General features: G+C 41.8%; 2 protein-coding genes and 1 long non-coding RNA gene across 5 annotated transcripts; 1 reads left to right on the forward strand and 2 right to left on the reverse strand.

Annotated features, from left to right (window-relative positions):
• The first annotated feature begins 487 nt into the window (after positions 1-487).
• LOC129588248 (echinoderm microtubule-associated protein-like 1) lies at positions 488-8,979 on the forward strand. Its single transcript, XM_055482412.1, has 20 exons — positions 488-961; positions 1,038-1,128; positions 1,875-2,146; positions 2,281-2,401; positions 2,612-2,796; positions 2,882-2,935; positions 3,024-3,121; positions 3,186-3,571; positions 3,862-4,019; positions 4,162-4,203; positions 4,333-4,584; positions 4,678-4,773; positions 5,024-5,402; positions 5,523-5,705; positions 5,840-5,901; positions 6,078-6,393; positions 6,680-7,104; positions 7,194-7,379; positions 7,571-7,751; positions 8,306-8,979. Exons 1-20 carry the CDS (start codon positions 872-874, stop codon positions 8,635-8,637), a joined length of 3,909 nt encoding a protein of 1,302 aa, XP_055338387.1. The 5' UTR covers positions 488-871; the 3' UTR covers positions 8,638-8,979.
• LOC129588251 (uncharacterized) lies at positions 5,897-7,815 on the reverse strand. Of its 3 annotated transcripts, none has more exons than XR_008690456.1 (4): positions 7,676-7,815; positions 7,557-7,608; positions 7,181-7,374; positions 5,897-7,056 (listed from the first exon to the last, which is right to left on the reverse strand). It is a non-coding gene; the product is annotated as an uncharacterized LOC129588251 (long non-coding RNA). The 3 variants fall into 3 exon arrangements; XR_008690455.1 differs by having other exon boundaries at positions 5,897-6,530; positions 6,717-7,374; XR_008690454.1 differs by having other exon boundaries at positions 5,897-7,374.
• Positions 8,980-11,368: 2,389 nt separating the features above from the next.
• On the reverse strand, positions 11,369-13,633 carry LOC129588379 (heat shock protein beta-6-like). The gene is made up of 2 exons (XM_055482571.1): positions 12,801-13,633; positions 11,369-12,114 (listed from the first exon to the last, which is right to left on the reverse strand). Exons 1-2 carry the CDS (start codon positions 13,098-13,100, stop codon positions 11,752-11,754), a joined length of 663 nt encoding a protein of 220 aa, XP_055338546.1. The 5' UTR covers positions 13,101-13,633; the 3' UTR covers positions 11,369-11,751.
• Between the last annotated feature and the right edge of the window lie 1,331 nt (positions 13,634-14,964).

The following is a 14,964-nucleotide window of genomic DNA, read 5'->3' on the forward strand; positions in this document are numbered from 1 at the left end:
AAATGCAGTGATCCTGGTTTGACCGGTATAAATAAGCGTTCTAGCGCTTTTTTTATAATTTTAGTGGTAAACGTGCAAAGTATAGAATTAAATTATTAGTAGAAACACCACAAATCGAATGGATGGAAGCACTTTATTATGCGCATTACCGGGAGATATCAAGTTCCGTGCGCACATGCATCTGTTAATCATGCGCAAATGTTGGCCATTTGTCGAGTTTTCTGTGATAAAGCGGTCATTTTAATTATTTTTTTGTCTGGGATAACCATGCATGTAATGTAATCATAACTAACATAAGTTGGCAATAACTGACAAGTTTTTAATCGAGCCATAAATATGTAAAGCGCAAGGAGCCGACAAGTTCCGAGAGATGAAAAATTTAGTATGTAACTGGCTGCTGGAAAGATTTCGTGACACGTCTAATGTCACGTAATTCCTGGCTCCTTAAATGTGGGGTCGACTATTTTGAAAATATGGACACGGAAAAACTTTCATCAGAAAATCGATTTTCTTCTGAGCTTAATTGTACTACGACTTTACGAGTACTGCAAATGCAGGCGAATACGGGAAATTTCTAGACCTTAACACCTCGTGCTGTAATAAATCTGTATGTACAACATTACTGCGACTTGCGTGATTATTGGTAATTTAGGATGTCTTACTTATGTTTAAACAGGATCATTCGGTCACTAAACTGGCGCTACCAGCACATTTTTCCTGCCAAGGTGAATGTGTCCGTCCTTTTCTGGATGTTGGATCCGGTATAATTTAACACAGCCGAGTCCGACCGTGAATCGTGATGCTAGTTCCGTTCAACTTTTGATCACTAATTTTCAGAACTAGCTTTCTTTAAACTGGATACTGTGTAGTAATGGAGAAAAAACGCTCTCTTTTAAGCCGCGTAGTGGACGCCCATACTTCCGGAAAACTGCGCCGACTTCACAGTAGTCATAGTCTTTCGGTAAGGTGCCGAATGCCAATACGGTCAGTCCGTAATCCGTATGCGTCGACCTTTACTTGCAAGTGTGTTTTTGCAGACTGATGGCCATTCGCATAACGAAAGCAGTCATGCAGGACATTCGCCGGTGGTCAGTCCCGGCGCGTCACCGCGCGCACACCATAAGCCAGGTTGGCCGCGCTTATCTAACAGTATTTATGCTCTTTACAATTACAACACAACCAAATATTGTTTAATTTTTTTTACTGTTGCACACGGCTTTCTGTTTTTGAATATTTCTACTGCTGCACACTGCATATTCATTTTGATGGTACCTAGTAAGACGATCCAGAATAATTTGTGTAAACCTGCAAGCTCGCAGTACGTGTAGATCTCGCGTAACACGTACTAGGTACTGTACAGGTACAGTAATACGTTTTTGTTCAGGGCATATTGATGTATGTAGTGGTTTACAGGTGTGCCGGCATTATTGAGCATTTCTTTTGTGGCAACTTTGAAAAGGCATGTTAGGAATAAATAAATCCGTAGAAGGTCTTGAGTACGGTTGAGTGTATAAGTACCCGTACTTACTCACTATGCATTTGTGGAAAGATGTGGTCAAAACATCGGTAGAGATTCCTAACACCTGCAAGATGTGCAGTATCAAAATACTTTGTCGCGCATGACGCGGTAAATACTTACATTTTGTGTAATTACCTTCATCTGTTTGTTTACCTGTTTTTATATGAAAATATAAATTAGTGTTTCATCGCGCCTACACCATATTGATGTAGCAAAGTGGTTTGGCGCATATGTTTTACAAAATTTGCAACGGTTACCATAAAGCTCACCGTCAAATGCGACAGCATATCTTAAAAAATTGTGTTATGAACTGTGCATTCAGAATGTTGTGAAATACATTTTAAAAACTGCATAGACGATAGCCACAAAAGCCCAGGACATCATCCTCACCCGTCAAGTAAACCACCGGATAAAGTCGAATTTAAAACACGAAAGAAAAAAATGGACAGCGAAGCGCCCGGCGCCAGTGGACTGAGCGATGCGATCAAAGCGGAAATGACGCACATCTTACTGGAAGCGGTATCCAAATGTAGCCGACAAAAAATGAGATTCATTCTCATGACCTTGCGACGATTGGGTGGAGTGGATGGGTACATGAGTTATGCGGATTTCACCCGTATCTTGCAGGTAAAGTTTGCAGTGTTAATCCACTGTCGATTTCCACGAAAGATTGTATAGATAGAGTATTTTTCGCAAGTATAGTGAGTATCTGTACAACGACCATACAGAGTACGAGATCATAATTATGACAATCTATTTAGGATAATGGCTTAAGCATCCCATCTACCGCTTCCGGACTGGTGCAAAGTAATTGTTCAACTAGTTTGGGAGTTGATTCGGAAAAAGTTTGGAAGCTCCTAATGGAAGTTCATGCACAAACCGGTAAAATTACAATTGGATAACTGCCTTTGGCTTACATACGTAGCTGATTATTTTTGTTACCAGTAACTAAAGAAAATTTATAGACGGATTGCGGTCATACATACGTAACTTACACTAACGGAATTTCGCGATTTTAAAAGAGCAATTTTCAAAAAAATCTGTAAAATAAAATATTTAATAAAGCAGCTACATAGCTTATGTTGATGGTAGACAGGGATAGCGTGCGCGCCCGAAAAAGCTTGCACATGCGCACACCTATCATATCGGTGTTCGCCGATCCGGGTGGCGATCGGGAACTTTTGGAACGGATGGAAACAGAGCTTTTAGCGGCAGGAGCCGGGATAACCGAAGCCGATGACAAAACTAACATTCGATTTGACATGGACGCATTCAAGGTCCCTTAACAATAAATACAAATCTATTTTTACTTAATTTTTAACAGGTCACCATTTGGCTATTTTTGCATTTGCTTTGTTCCAGACAGCAGTTTTAGCTTTGGATAAAACCAGACAAGGTCACATTCCCAACACGCAGGTAGGCCTTTCGCAAGCATTTTAGTGACAAAGTTTCTCGGTAGATTGGTTAATCCCCGCTGAATGGTTTGTATTTTATGCAACAACAGCTCGTAAAAGTGTGCCGGGATTATGGATTTCCGGTTAAAGGTGAACTACTTAAAAGCCTCCTTATACGGTGCGATGACGACAATAATGGCCGCATCAGGTTAGCACCAACTTAGCACTTTCAAAGTCACTCTACCGTAACAAACGCTGTTCGGCTGCATTAGCCATCGGGAGTTGTTTGTCCTGCTGGATAAAGCCTATGACAGCGCGCTAAAAATCAATCCCCGTTTATTTCAAAAGCCGGACGATGCCGGCAGCAAGAAGAAAGTGGATGCCGGTAAGTTGCTGGAAGACGGTGCCGTCACGCAGATGGGACGGCCGACCACGCCCAAATCAAAAAGCACTCCCGGCAACAATAGTCTGGAAGCGGGAGAATACGGGAGTGCGGTGCCCGGCGAATCGGTGGATCAGCCCAATCAAGCACTACTGGGATTGCCGGAAGAACAAACCGGGAAAGGTGCACCTAAAGGTCGGGTTGGTGGACGGCTGAAAGGGTTTTTGGGGCGAAAGAAGACATCGGGCAGTTTGAATGCTTCCGGCGATCAGATAGGTATAGCAAACATAAGCATTAAAAATCACAGTGAACGTGCAATAGGTGGAATCGGAATTCTGAACCCTTCGAGGTACACATATAAAGCTTCCTGTGTTTTGTATTGCAACCTTTTATGCAGCCTATGCTGAGCAAATAAATTTATGTAACATAATTATTTTAGACCGCATTAAGCAAACATAAATACTTCGTACAATTGAGAAAATGTATTAGCAATCGCCCGTGTATAGCGTGTGATTTGGTTTGTACTGCCGTTTTTTCGAAACGTTCATTTAAGCATTTACATTCAGGAAACAGTTCGCTTGATTTGCGCAGTACCGCTGGGGACAACACTTCATTAGCATCGTCGATATTTTCTGCTATCAGCCGAGGAACTACGAGCACCGGCATGTACAATAACAATCGGGAATTAACGGCCAACGGCTTGGCCGAACGACCAATCAACCCGGTATTTCTTGCTCTTCGTTTTAATTTATCCTGTCATTAGGAAAACAATTAATTATGACGGATGTTAGAATAACAAAAAATGATGGAAAGCTTTCCTCGTTTGATTAATACGACATCACCATTATCGTGGTAACTGCTTGCAGGTTGTGCGAAAAATTGCGGATCAGAAGTTGGTTTTATGGCCGGTACGTAAAGTTCTGGTCGATAAAAAAGATTAATGGTGATATATATTTGTATGATTAAGTGTTGTTAATTTTCTGGTGAACTTGGTGATGTAAAAATTTTTGTATGATAATGCATGCTCACTTGTGAAGCCAGATGAATATTTTGATTCCGTCACACCAAAACTCCGCTATCCAAAATTGGAATGGGTTTATGGATACAGCGGTTTTGCACACCGTGGAAATATTCATTTGCTATGGAATGACGATCCTGACGACGCGAATAATCCCAATAAAATCAGGACCGGCAAAAGAATTGTCTATTTTGTTGGCTTAATTGCCGTGGTCCATGACCTTTCCGCTAACAGCCAAGGAATTTATGCTGAACATGACGGACTCATACAAGTACTTAATATTTACTGAGCATTAAAAATGATCGTGTACCTAAATATTACAAAAACGAATCCAGGCATATATCAGAAGTTTGTGCTTATACAGTGTCTTAGCGTAAGCGGAAATGGAAAACTCGCCGCCACTGGTCAGTCATCATCAAAGGACACTACGACATCCGGATCTATTAATGATCAAATACTGGTAAATCCATTTTAGAAATTTAACATTCTGTACAGATTGTTTTAGCTGTTTAAAGTACTACGAAAAAATGAATTATAAAAATGTGCGGAATTTCCGAAACAAATCGCATAGTAATAATAGGTTGATTATGTTTATTTAAGCTCAAAAACACTGGTACTTTTTTACTGGGGGCATAATAATTACAAATGCGGCTGAGGCTGTGCACTTAATATTTTATATACGTTACATCATTTAGAATATTTTTGACCAGGCTGGAATTCGAATATGGAGTATAAACAGCCTTAAGACCTTGCACGTCATCAAAGTCAGCACTGGTCCGTTGGTGCGATCGGGAAGCTTCTCGGGGTCCACCGGCGATAGCGGCGAAAATTCCCAGTCGTTCCATTGGACAACAACCGGCGTGGTGGCGCTGTGTTTTACTAAGGACAATGATAGTCTGGTGGCGTTGGATGAAGGGGTGCCCAGTGCCACTGCGGACGCCGATGCGCGATTAGGTCAATACCGTGCGGCTGCCGGAAACAAAGCCCCGATGCGCACACTGACCATCTGGTCAGTGGACACTGGTCATCTCGTCATACAGAAACCCTGCACGGATAGTGCCGTCATCTGCGGACTGAAAGCTCTCCAAAGTACAAGAGGATATTTGTTCTGATTGATTTAAATAACTATGAAACGGACTGATTAAAACTGGGTCAACAAAATTAGTTTAATACAGTGGCATATGTATTCATAATCTTCTAACCTTACAGAAAAGGACAATCTGTTCGTTATATTTGGACGGAATTTGATGGAGCAATGGCGAATTATTCCCAGTGAACGTAAAGTAGAATTTGTCCGGCAGTATGTTTTCGGCCATATCCCGAAGCCATCTATTGTAACGGCGATTATCGAGCTGCAGGAGTTTGGACAAGTCGTTTCCGGTGATTCGGACGGTAAGTACTGCATATCTTACGCTTAAATTTGCAGTAAATGCCACGGATTGTAAATGTGTTTTTATATAAGTGTTTGATTGTGTTTAAAAAAGATTGCGTGAATATTAATTGGCTGATTTTACATTACGTTGCAGGTAACGTGATTGTATGGAGCGACGAAATGCGTCCCAAGACGATTCTACAGCCGGGCAACAAGGTAATGCATGGGTTAAAAAAAAGTTTTTCCAACAAGAGCAATTTGACATGCACAGCAACATTACAGCTTTCTTCGAAAATAAATTTTTCGCAACAAAAATCGTCTTCTTGCCAGAATGTTTTTACAATCGTTTGTTTGCATAAATTATGCACTATGAAATTGCTCTTCATATACAGGTGCCAGTGTTCGCCGTGTGCCAGTTGAACGATAACCAAGTGGCTGCCGGTTCGCGCGATGGGAAGATTGTCGTTTTGGGCATTCCTTCGCAACTTCCGCAGCAAAATTCGGGATCCCATGGCAATGCCGCTGTAACAGCGTCCGCTGCACAAAATGTCGCTGTGGGTAAATTGCAGTTAGCGGAAGAATTTGGGGGTGTTCGTGTGATGTTATCCAGCAACTACAAACCGCAACGAAACACCGCAACAGCATCCGATAACCAACCGCAATCAGACAACAACAGTGACCTTTACAACATCCTAATCGGCACAACCGGTAAAAATAAATCTGAGAAAGCTGTAATTTTTAAAGTGATTGACCTTTGAAAATTCGGATATTCGAGATGGGTTCCAAAACGATTCTGTAGTCGAGCAAAATCGTAGTGAATGGGCTTAACCGGTAACGCATAAACTCTGTAGAAACCAATAAATAACGTAGCCGGACTGCATTATTTTCGACAAAACGTTTTCAACGTTAACGTTCAAACTGTTTTGCATTGCATAAATTTTTCAAAACTAAATTATTCAAATTTCAAATTCAATTTTTCAAATTTTAATGGTAGCGAATTGCATCCTGAGAGCCGAACTGCCGACACTAACCGACAACGCATTCGGCGCGGCACTGGAAATTCCTTTGACCGCCACTATTCTAACTGCCGGTCATTTTGATCGCGTTACCAGCTTGACGGCGTTTAGCTTCACGGAAGAAATCCCGTCGGTTAATACAGAGGAAAAGGATGCCGACGGCGCTCAGCCGTTCGTGTCGACATTGTCACCGCCCAGTCTGTCGCTGGCCGTCACCGTGGGCATGGACGGTAACGCCAACTGCTACGACCTCCAGGCGCACAGCGTCCGTTGGCGTTTATTCCTCAAGGATTCCATGTTGTCGGCCCTGGATGGGTTTGCGCCGTTCCTCGCCATGGGCACGGCGGATGGAAAGCTAAAGGTGTACAAGCAGAAAGATTTACAGCTGGTTCAGTTGTTTCAGGTATTTCCTGTTGCGCAGTAAAGCACTAAATACGAATTTCTCTGTAATATTGCACTTTTTGTGCCGGCTTATATACTGTATATTAATAGGCAAATGTGGGACAAGGGCGCGTGTCGTGTATTAAATTTTCGCCGGATGGAAGCCGATTAGCCGTGGCAAGCCAGGATTCCGAAATTTACATATATAAATTTCTCGAACAGAATGGCGACGAGACGTCAACCTCGCCGACATTGTCCATTCTGGGCAAATTCGACAAACACGACTATCCACCTGTGGTGAGCAATATATTATATGTCAAAACTAAAATATGATAAATCTCCAGAATGTTTTCGTTAACTCGATTATGCGCAGATTTAAATTTTTGCTGTGAGCTTGTTTATGCCTTTATGGAGTTACAAAAAGACCTGACTTAAAACATTTTAATCACTACATGTCGCGCATTTATTACAAACATTTTCGTCTTCAGGCCGTTGACTGGTCCCGCAATCCTGCACGCGACGATCACTACGTTATCCACAGCAATTCTTATCACTTTGAGAATTTTCTGTGGGATGCGGAAAATCTGGATTACCTGGAGGAATCCCATTTTTACAGAAATGTCAAGTGGCATACCCAGAGTTGCATCTATGGGTTTCCGGCTGTTACCAGTAAGCCTTAACACGTCTCAGTAAATTTTGCTAGAGTACTCTAGTATTTGAAATTAGTACCGCCATGAACCACGCACACATGCAATACTTACCGGCATCACGATATGTGCGCAAACCAGTAAAAATTTGTAGAAAATAGTTAACACACAATTTCGAATCCGCAGCACACATACCGTACTACCACACATACCGTAGTACGGTATGTGTGCTGCGGATTCGAAATTGTGTTGAGTTAACTGTTTTCTACAAATTTTTACTGGTTTGCGCACATATCGTGATGCCGGTAAGTATTGTATGTGTGCGTGGTTCATGGCGGTACTAATTTCAAATACTAGAGTACTGTAGCAAAATTTACTTAACCGTACCGTCTACAGATGTACAGAGTACATATACATTTTATATTATCGTATATGCGTATGCGCGTACAAGATGCGCATGTGTTGAATAAGATTATTTTATACCTTAAACACCAGTGTATAATTCTGGTTTCTGGGTGTATAGATGTGTAACGATACAGGAAAGCTGATTTAAATGTGTAACCTTTATGTTTGCAGGCGTAACTGGCGAGACGTCAGTGGACGGCACTGTCGTGTGTACGGAGGTGACGCCCACGCTGGACATGGTGGCCGCCGTCACTTCCGACACCGCCGTCATCGACCGCTCAACGCAGGCGGCCGGCGACCAGCGCGCTAATAAGACCGTCAACAAAGGCAGCTCTGTGCTGGGATTGTTTTCGTATCCTAATGCGAAATCCCAACTCAACCATAAACATCGAACGCCGTCTACTGCGATCAGCGCCATTAAATTTGCCTATGTTAGTAACCAGCTGTATCTGCTTTGCGCGCATGATACCGACGGAAGTGTAACACAATGGTTATTACAGTAACACAAAATTGTTTGCTATAGCTATAGCATTGTATTATATTACAATGATTGCGCTTATTTCGGCTCCCGGCATGAAAACGACACATGAAAACTCTTTTGCTCGCAATACATACATTACTGATTCCATTAAAAGATCACTTGCTAATGTAACAGAAAAAGAATAACATTGTTTAAATAAGCATTACCGAATTAATTCCATGTTGTGTTCGGAAGAATATGGTAAATTTATTCATCAGCATTCATGTGATTAGCCATTTGTACAACTCTCAAGAAAGGGTCTTGCCGCCATAGAATCTCGAATTAGGTGCAGCAGCTGGTGTCCATAAATCTGTAAATGATTAAATTACTGGAACGTTAGGGACTGTTGTCAGTCGAACGGGAAAACACGAGCACCATATGGAGCGGGTCGAAGGATTACGTTAGATGCGTGTATACATGCGTTTAATCGATATTACTTTAGGTAATAAAACTGTCCATGCAAAGCTAGCTGCCCGGATGCCGGTGCAAGGATTTGTGCATCCCGCCTAAGGGAGTATGTTTATTCCACAACACTGGTTTGAGCTTCTTGGAAGCTGGGTTGTTACTCAAGCACACGTCCGAAGATTAATGGCTTCGGAATGAACTGTTTTTAATTTTACTCTGAAAAACATCAGCTAATAATAAGGTGCAACTGCTTACCATCACTATGAGTATAAAAATTACCAATTAATTACAAAATAGTACAAAATTTTAGCGATCTTCGCTCGCCCAGGTATCTATACTAGATTATATGTGGTAACGTCGTTACGGTTGCATGACTTTTATTACTTCTATAATAAAACTAACGGTTCTTCGTTCATTTAATTTTACCAGTGATGATTGTTAGTTACTCATATATATAGCTAGTATACGACGTGCTAGACGAGCACTAAGCATACTTTTACATATCACAATTCACAAGTAACCCTTAATTACGTTATAACACTTCGACATTTTTTTTATAAATGTAATGTGCACTAATTTCACGCATGCATGCAGTAACTGCAAACTAGTTTATTTTAGCGGTTTCAAATAACCTTTTACGCCTAATCTTATCTCTTTTGTTGAATAAACACAGATCCACCTGTAACAACGAAGGCTTTTAATTTATCAAAACATTCTTTCACGAGAAGGTGCTGATATACCTTATGTACGCAACGCAGCTAACGAGCGATTTACGGCGATCACTTCAGCTATGGTATAACTTAAAACTTCAATGTTTAAAATTCAAAAAGAAAATGTTTTCTTATATTTGGCAATGCTCATATATTCATGCAAAAGAGAAAACCGGCACTTTTTCTGATGTGGTAATAGTGTCTGCGCGGTCGTCTGTATATTTTGGACAGTCTGTGCGCAGCGATTCAAGTGCAACATCGATACATCGTCGCATTTGTGTAATATGTAATCACCGTCAGAAAAAAGCGCTGAAATCAACAATTAGTCAACACAGTCCGTCTCATTTTGCTTGTTCAGAGTGGCGCATCAAAAAAGTCAACAACATATACCAGTCGTCACGTTCCGTTGGGCAACGCGCGCATACCGGCAAAGCACTGGTGGGTCGGCTTTTTGGAGGAATCAAAACAGCAAGCAGCAGCGTAAAAGTAAATTGCCGTGTCAGATAACAACCGTTGGATGATGGACCGCAGAACAGGTTGGCCGTGCCGGCAGTGAAACAGAGAATCAGACCGCATTGCGTTTGGGCGCATACTTCCGTGAACCGGCGCATCTTTGTCACCGCAGAAGCCATAATGCACATCCGGCGCAGCTGCAAATGCAGCCAGACGTAGGGCGCTCCGGCGCTGCACGCCGGCTTAACTGACTAATGGCCATGGCCATATCGCATCACACAAACATTTCCACTTGATTAAATATTCATCTCCCCACGCACACACACATATATACGAGTACATCGCAAGCTCAGGGCGTATATATTTATTTTGCCGGTTATGCAATTTTTAATGACAATTTATTCGAGCAAAATGTCTCCCAAGATGTCCACCGGAAATGGTTGGCAGGAATGCTATTGCGCCGGGAATATATCTCGTCGACTAGTCGCACGGGGACAGCGTTGATGTATGCGCATTTGGGTTTTATGATGGAACATGCAACCGCTGCAAAAATGCCATAACTGCTCCATCGGGCTGGCTATTTGCCGAGCCACGCAGATCGTAAAAATTTTTCGGGTTCTCTTGTCACAACGCTAATCTTGCTGTCTTGGCGCAGGGCTGCACTATACGGCCCATGATCAACGGAGCATTCAAATATTTGCCATCGACCTGAATAAATAATCAACGGAGAGAAAAATAACCGGCATAAATTTGGCCGGATTCAGCGAAAGGTTTTCGTTTTTGTAGCAACAAAAATTAATTTAAAAATGCTGTAGGATATTTCGTTTTTCTGGTGCTGTACGTTTTCATAAAAATAACCAAAACTACCAGAGTTTTGATTTGATTCTACCATTTATGTACGAAAATAACAAAACTATATTGCTGAATTTTTAAAATTTGCCGGTGCTAAAAAAAATCGTTAACCTGATTGCATTTTTTTATACGCAAAAATATATTTATTATTCGTGCACTTGACAGAATACAATGTATTGCACATACTATTATCATGTCAAATTTCTCGATTAACGGTTTCAAGTAGGCGTCAAAGTGTACTGCATTTACACTATAATTATAGTGATTTGTTTTGATCGAAAACCATTTTCCCAGTTCAACAAACAGTTTGCTTTAATTACGTACAATCAATCAATATTGAACAGCCTCAAGGAAGGAAAAAAAGCAAAAACGTGTGTTACCGCTCAGGGTACGTACAACAACCAAAAACCGTTTTACCAGATTAATGAAGTCGGCAATTTGCCGAGAAAAAACCATGAGATTGTAAGCCGCCTCTTTTCTTCGCATCATTTCCTCGCGACTCTCGCGAGAACGGGCCCGAGACCTTTCGGTATGAAAATAATAACGTGAGGAAAAATTCTTCTCCAAAAAAACCACCAATCAACCGAAGAGAAAAAACACAGCACTTTCGAAAAACACCTGTACAAACCGGAACCACGTCAACCGTATGCCATCTCATTCCGTTCTCATAAATGTCTTCAAAAGTTGGTGATGGGAATTCGGTGCTCGGAGGGGCCGGGGAGCGCCGGAAGGGGCGCCTCCACCGTCAGAATGCCGTCTTTGGACAGGGTGGAGCGGATGAGCTCCGGGTCGGTGCCCTTGGGCAGCAGGAATTCCCGGTTGTACTCGCGGTACACCGATTTCCCGTCGCCCTTCTGCTCGTGTTTAGCGTGTACTTTTAGCTTACTGTCCACCGTCTTGACAGAGATCTCTTCCGGTCGGTACTCGCTGACGTCGAAGCGCAGACGCAGGCATTTGCCGTCTTCACCGGCGATATCCTGGTGGCCGGAGATGAGCGGGCTGTCCAGATTGTCCATCCACTGCTTCAGCTCCGTTCGATACTGATCAACACAATAAACTGCATTTATTTCAGCACGAACTAAGAAACTGACATTCAGACTCAAGGAAGTATTTTTATTTTATCTGTCCCATTCGGACTGATCTTGAAATTTTAAAATTAAGATTTCAAAATAAAAATGAGGATTTAAACTTGTCATAACGAGAAATATTAATATCCCGCTCATTTCTATTACGAAGTCACACATTTTAAAAAACACCGGCACGCATCTCTATCTGTAAACAGAAAAATTACTCAATTTACTCCTTTAATCTACAAACTGTGTGAATATAAATTCCAATTAAAATTTACATGCTGCAGTTCGGCATTCAAATTTTTGGGCAGCTTATGCCAAATTAATAACACGGAACACCAGTTTTTATTAACGTAAAATTGACATACACGATTCCGCCGTACACGTAATGCAACTTTTTATGGACATTATGTTTCATTTGACCGATAGATATTGGTCATTAGCGTGCCATACGAGCAGACAAAAACACTTCCTGCAGAAAAAGCCGACAAACGTGTACGAATAAAATGCTTACAAACTAAACGGTTCATTTTATGTTATTTATTTATGCTATGGGCATATGGCCGCCTGAACTTCGTTCCGCTGCGCTATTCAACAATGCCCAGCGCTACACCGGTATTTATGCTAAAAACGACAGATTTATTCCGGTTGCTCACCTCACTGCCCGGCTCCGTTCCGCTCATCCCGTCACCAAAATTCGACCGCGATGAGGTGGTGCGCGTGGTGGTGGATCGGGTTTCCTTGAAGGAGGATTCCAGGCGTTTATTGCCCTCTAATATCTCGCCACGCAACCGGTTCATCTCGTCTTCCATCTTGCGCATTTCCTCATCAAAACGCTCGCGAATAGACCCGAACTCCTTCTCCACGACGCTGGTTTCGCGCTTGAAAATGGGCACACGCACCTCACTCTGATGGGACATGTTGCTGCTGGAACGGTACTCTTCAACGCGCTCCATGCTGTAAAATTATCCAGCACAAGAACGGCCCGTGGAGGAAGTTGAATCCTTTGAAAATCAGGGACGTATTAAGGGGGATTATAACCCTGTGTATATGATCCCGTGGTGATCTATCCACTTGTGTCCAGACAAACACTTGGCTGAATCAGTCCCCAATGATCGATGATATAACGGGGAGAAAAAATGTTCAATCTACAAGTCATAACATGAGACGAGAATATCCCGGATATATAAGCGCTCTCCGCATCATATCAAGTCGTCGAAAATGTCTGGGAAATGTTCAGTGTGATGTCTTTGGCTTGATGCCGTGCACCCGTGTTATAAATGCGCAGTCAGCGCTGTCAAGTGGAATGCAGTGAGGCAGACGCCGTTTCCGCTGGTCAGCACCGCACCAACCGGACTGCAGACGGCGAGTCGATGTGCGATAGCCGGAAGTTAAGCGAGAACTAGCGCCACTGCGCCCTCTGCATCCCGTAACGTACGACTGGCAGCGGCAAAATTAATCGATTCGCTTCCGATGGTAGACGATTTACAACATTTCAATGCGGCTAAAATTCCATTAGCTCATGTTTCTCGAAGGTAACTTCATTAAGCTGTCAAAAGCATGACGTATCGGATCGATGAATCATCCATCCCGGCGCCGATTGGCTGGTACATATGGCGCATGGGTGCACCCACTTGAACAGTCATACGGTACCAACAATTGTAAGATGCTGGCTCAGCCCTGTTTCCCACTCAAGCAAACAGGATCGGAAAATATGATAAATCCGACTCATTCAGCAAATAAATTTTAATTCACGATTCAGTGCGATAATAAATTCCACAAAATCGATGGCAGACTTCGGACTGCAGCGCTATCGCATGGTGCTGCTGACTTTCAAGTGCTTCGGACATCCTAAATAGTAAACCAGTTGCGGTGCGGCATGTTATGGATGCAAGCCCTCGAGGGGTCCCTACTGGGTCATTGGGGCTTTTAAATGGAAATTACGTTGATCGCTATCGAAGAATATCCCATTAAGCTACAATTGCCTGGAACTGACAGTTTGACAAAAGAATGCAGTGATAATTTATTAGAGGCAATACACTGAATACAGATGTAACGTTTTAAAAGTTTCAAGTCCAAGTTACAAGTTTTAACGATAAGTACCTATGAATAGGTGAAGTACAATAGGAATACGGAAGCCAGGATTACAGTAAGTGCCTATTATTAAATTTGATTTTATCAAAAATAATTTAAAATCGCGCGCCGGCTTAGTAATTACTAATTATAATTATGTCTCACGCTACTCTCTATAGGTTGGCACCCTGGCCGGAAATGGGTTAATACGCCATTACCATCAGTTACTGTAAATTAATTAGCTGTTATTAAAGTACTAACTCGTACGAATACTTGCACTTCACATGAAAGATAGCTCTAAAACTACTGTGATAATAGTTATTACCATAATATTCTAAACTCACTACTTAGTGTCTAGTGATAGGAAATGGTTGATGTGTTCACAGTTTATGTGCTCGCCGCTGGTCGATACTCGTACGGATTTTCAACTCACAAATTTAATCAAATTATTTTGTATCAAGTACAGTGTAGTACAGTCTGCATGTGTTTGTAGATATAGATATTTATATATATAGATATTGAGTATTGTATTACGTACTTGATACAGCTTACTTATTTACAGTACAATTATTAGAGGGTATTACTATTATTTTACAAAATACATACCCCGGTTATAACAGTGTAATAAGTAAATAATTTCACGTTCAGTAGTTAGCCGTACCTTACAGTACCTTTAACAGCTGAGTTGCACCGTACTTGGCGTATTATAATATAAATAATAATTTTTGGTAAACTTTACTGGGTCTA

The sequence above is a fragment of the Paramacrobiotus metropolitanus genome, unplaced genomic scaffold (genome assembly GCF_019649055.1).
Source record: "Paramacrobiotus metropolitanus isolate TYO unplaced genomic scaffold, Prichtersi_v1.0 Parri_scaffold0000029, whole genome shotgun sequence".
Classification (NCBI taxonomy): domain Eukaryota; kingdom Metazoa; phylum Tardigrada; class Eutardigrada; order Parachela; family Macrobiotidae; genus Paramacrobiotus; species Paramacrobiotus metropolitanus.

Excerpts from the sequence above, each read along its gene's own strand:
- LOC129588248 (XM_055482412.1), top strand. The coding sequence starts at position 872 with ATGGAGAAAAAACGCTCTCTTTTAAGCCGCGTAGTGGACGCCCATACT. Across the intron at positions 1,129-1,874 it reads GCGCGCACACCATAAGCCAG|ACGATAGCCACAAAAGCCCA; the intron begins GTTGGCCGCGCT and ends AAAACTGCATAG. Across the intron at positions 2,402-2,611 it reads GGAAGTTCATGCACAAACCG|ACAGGGATAGCGTGCGCGCC; the intron begins GTAAAATTACAA and ends TGTTGATGGTAG.
- LOC129588379 (XM_055482571.1), bottom strand. The coding sequence starts at position 13,100 with ATGGAGCGCGTTGAAGAGTACCGTTCCAGCAGCAACATGTCCCATCAG. Across the intron at positions 12,115-12,800 it reads GAACGGAGCCGGGCAGTGAG|TATCGAACGGAGCTGAAGCA; the intron begins GTGAGCAACCGG and ends TGTGTTGATCAG.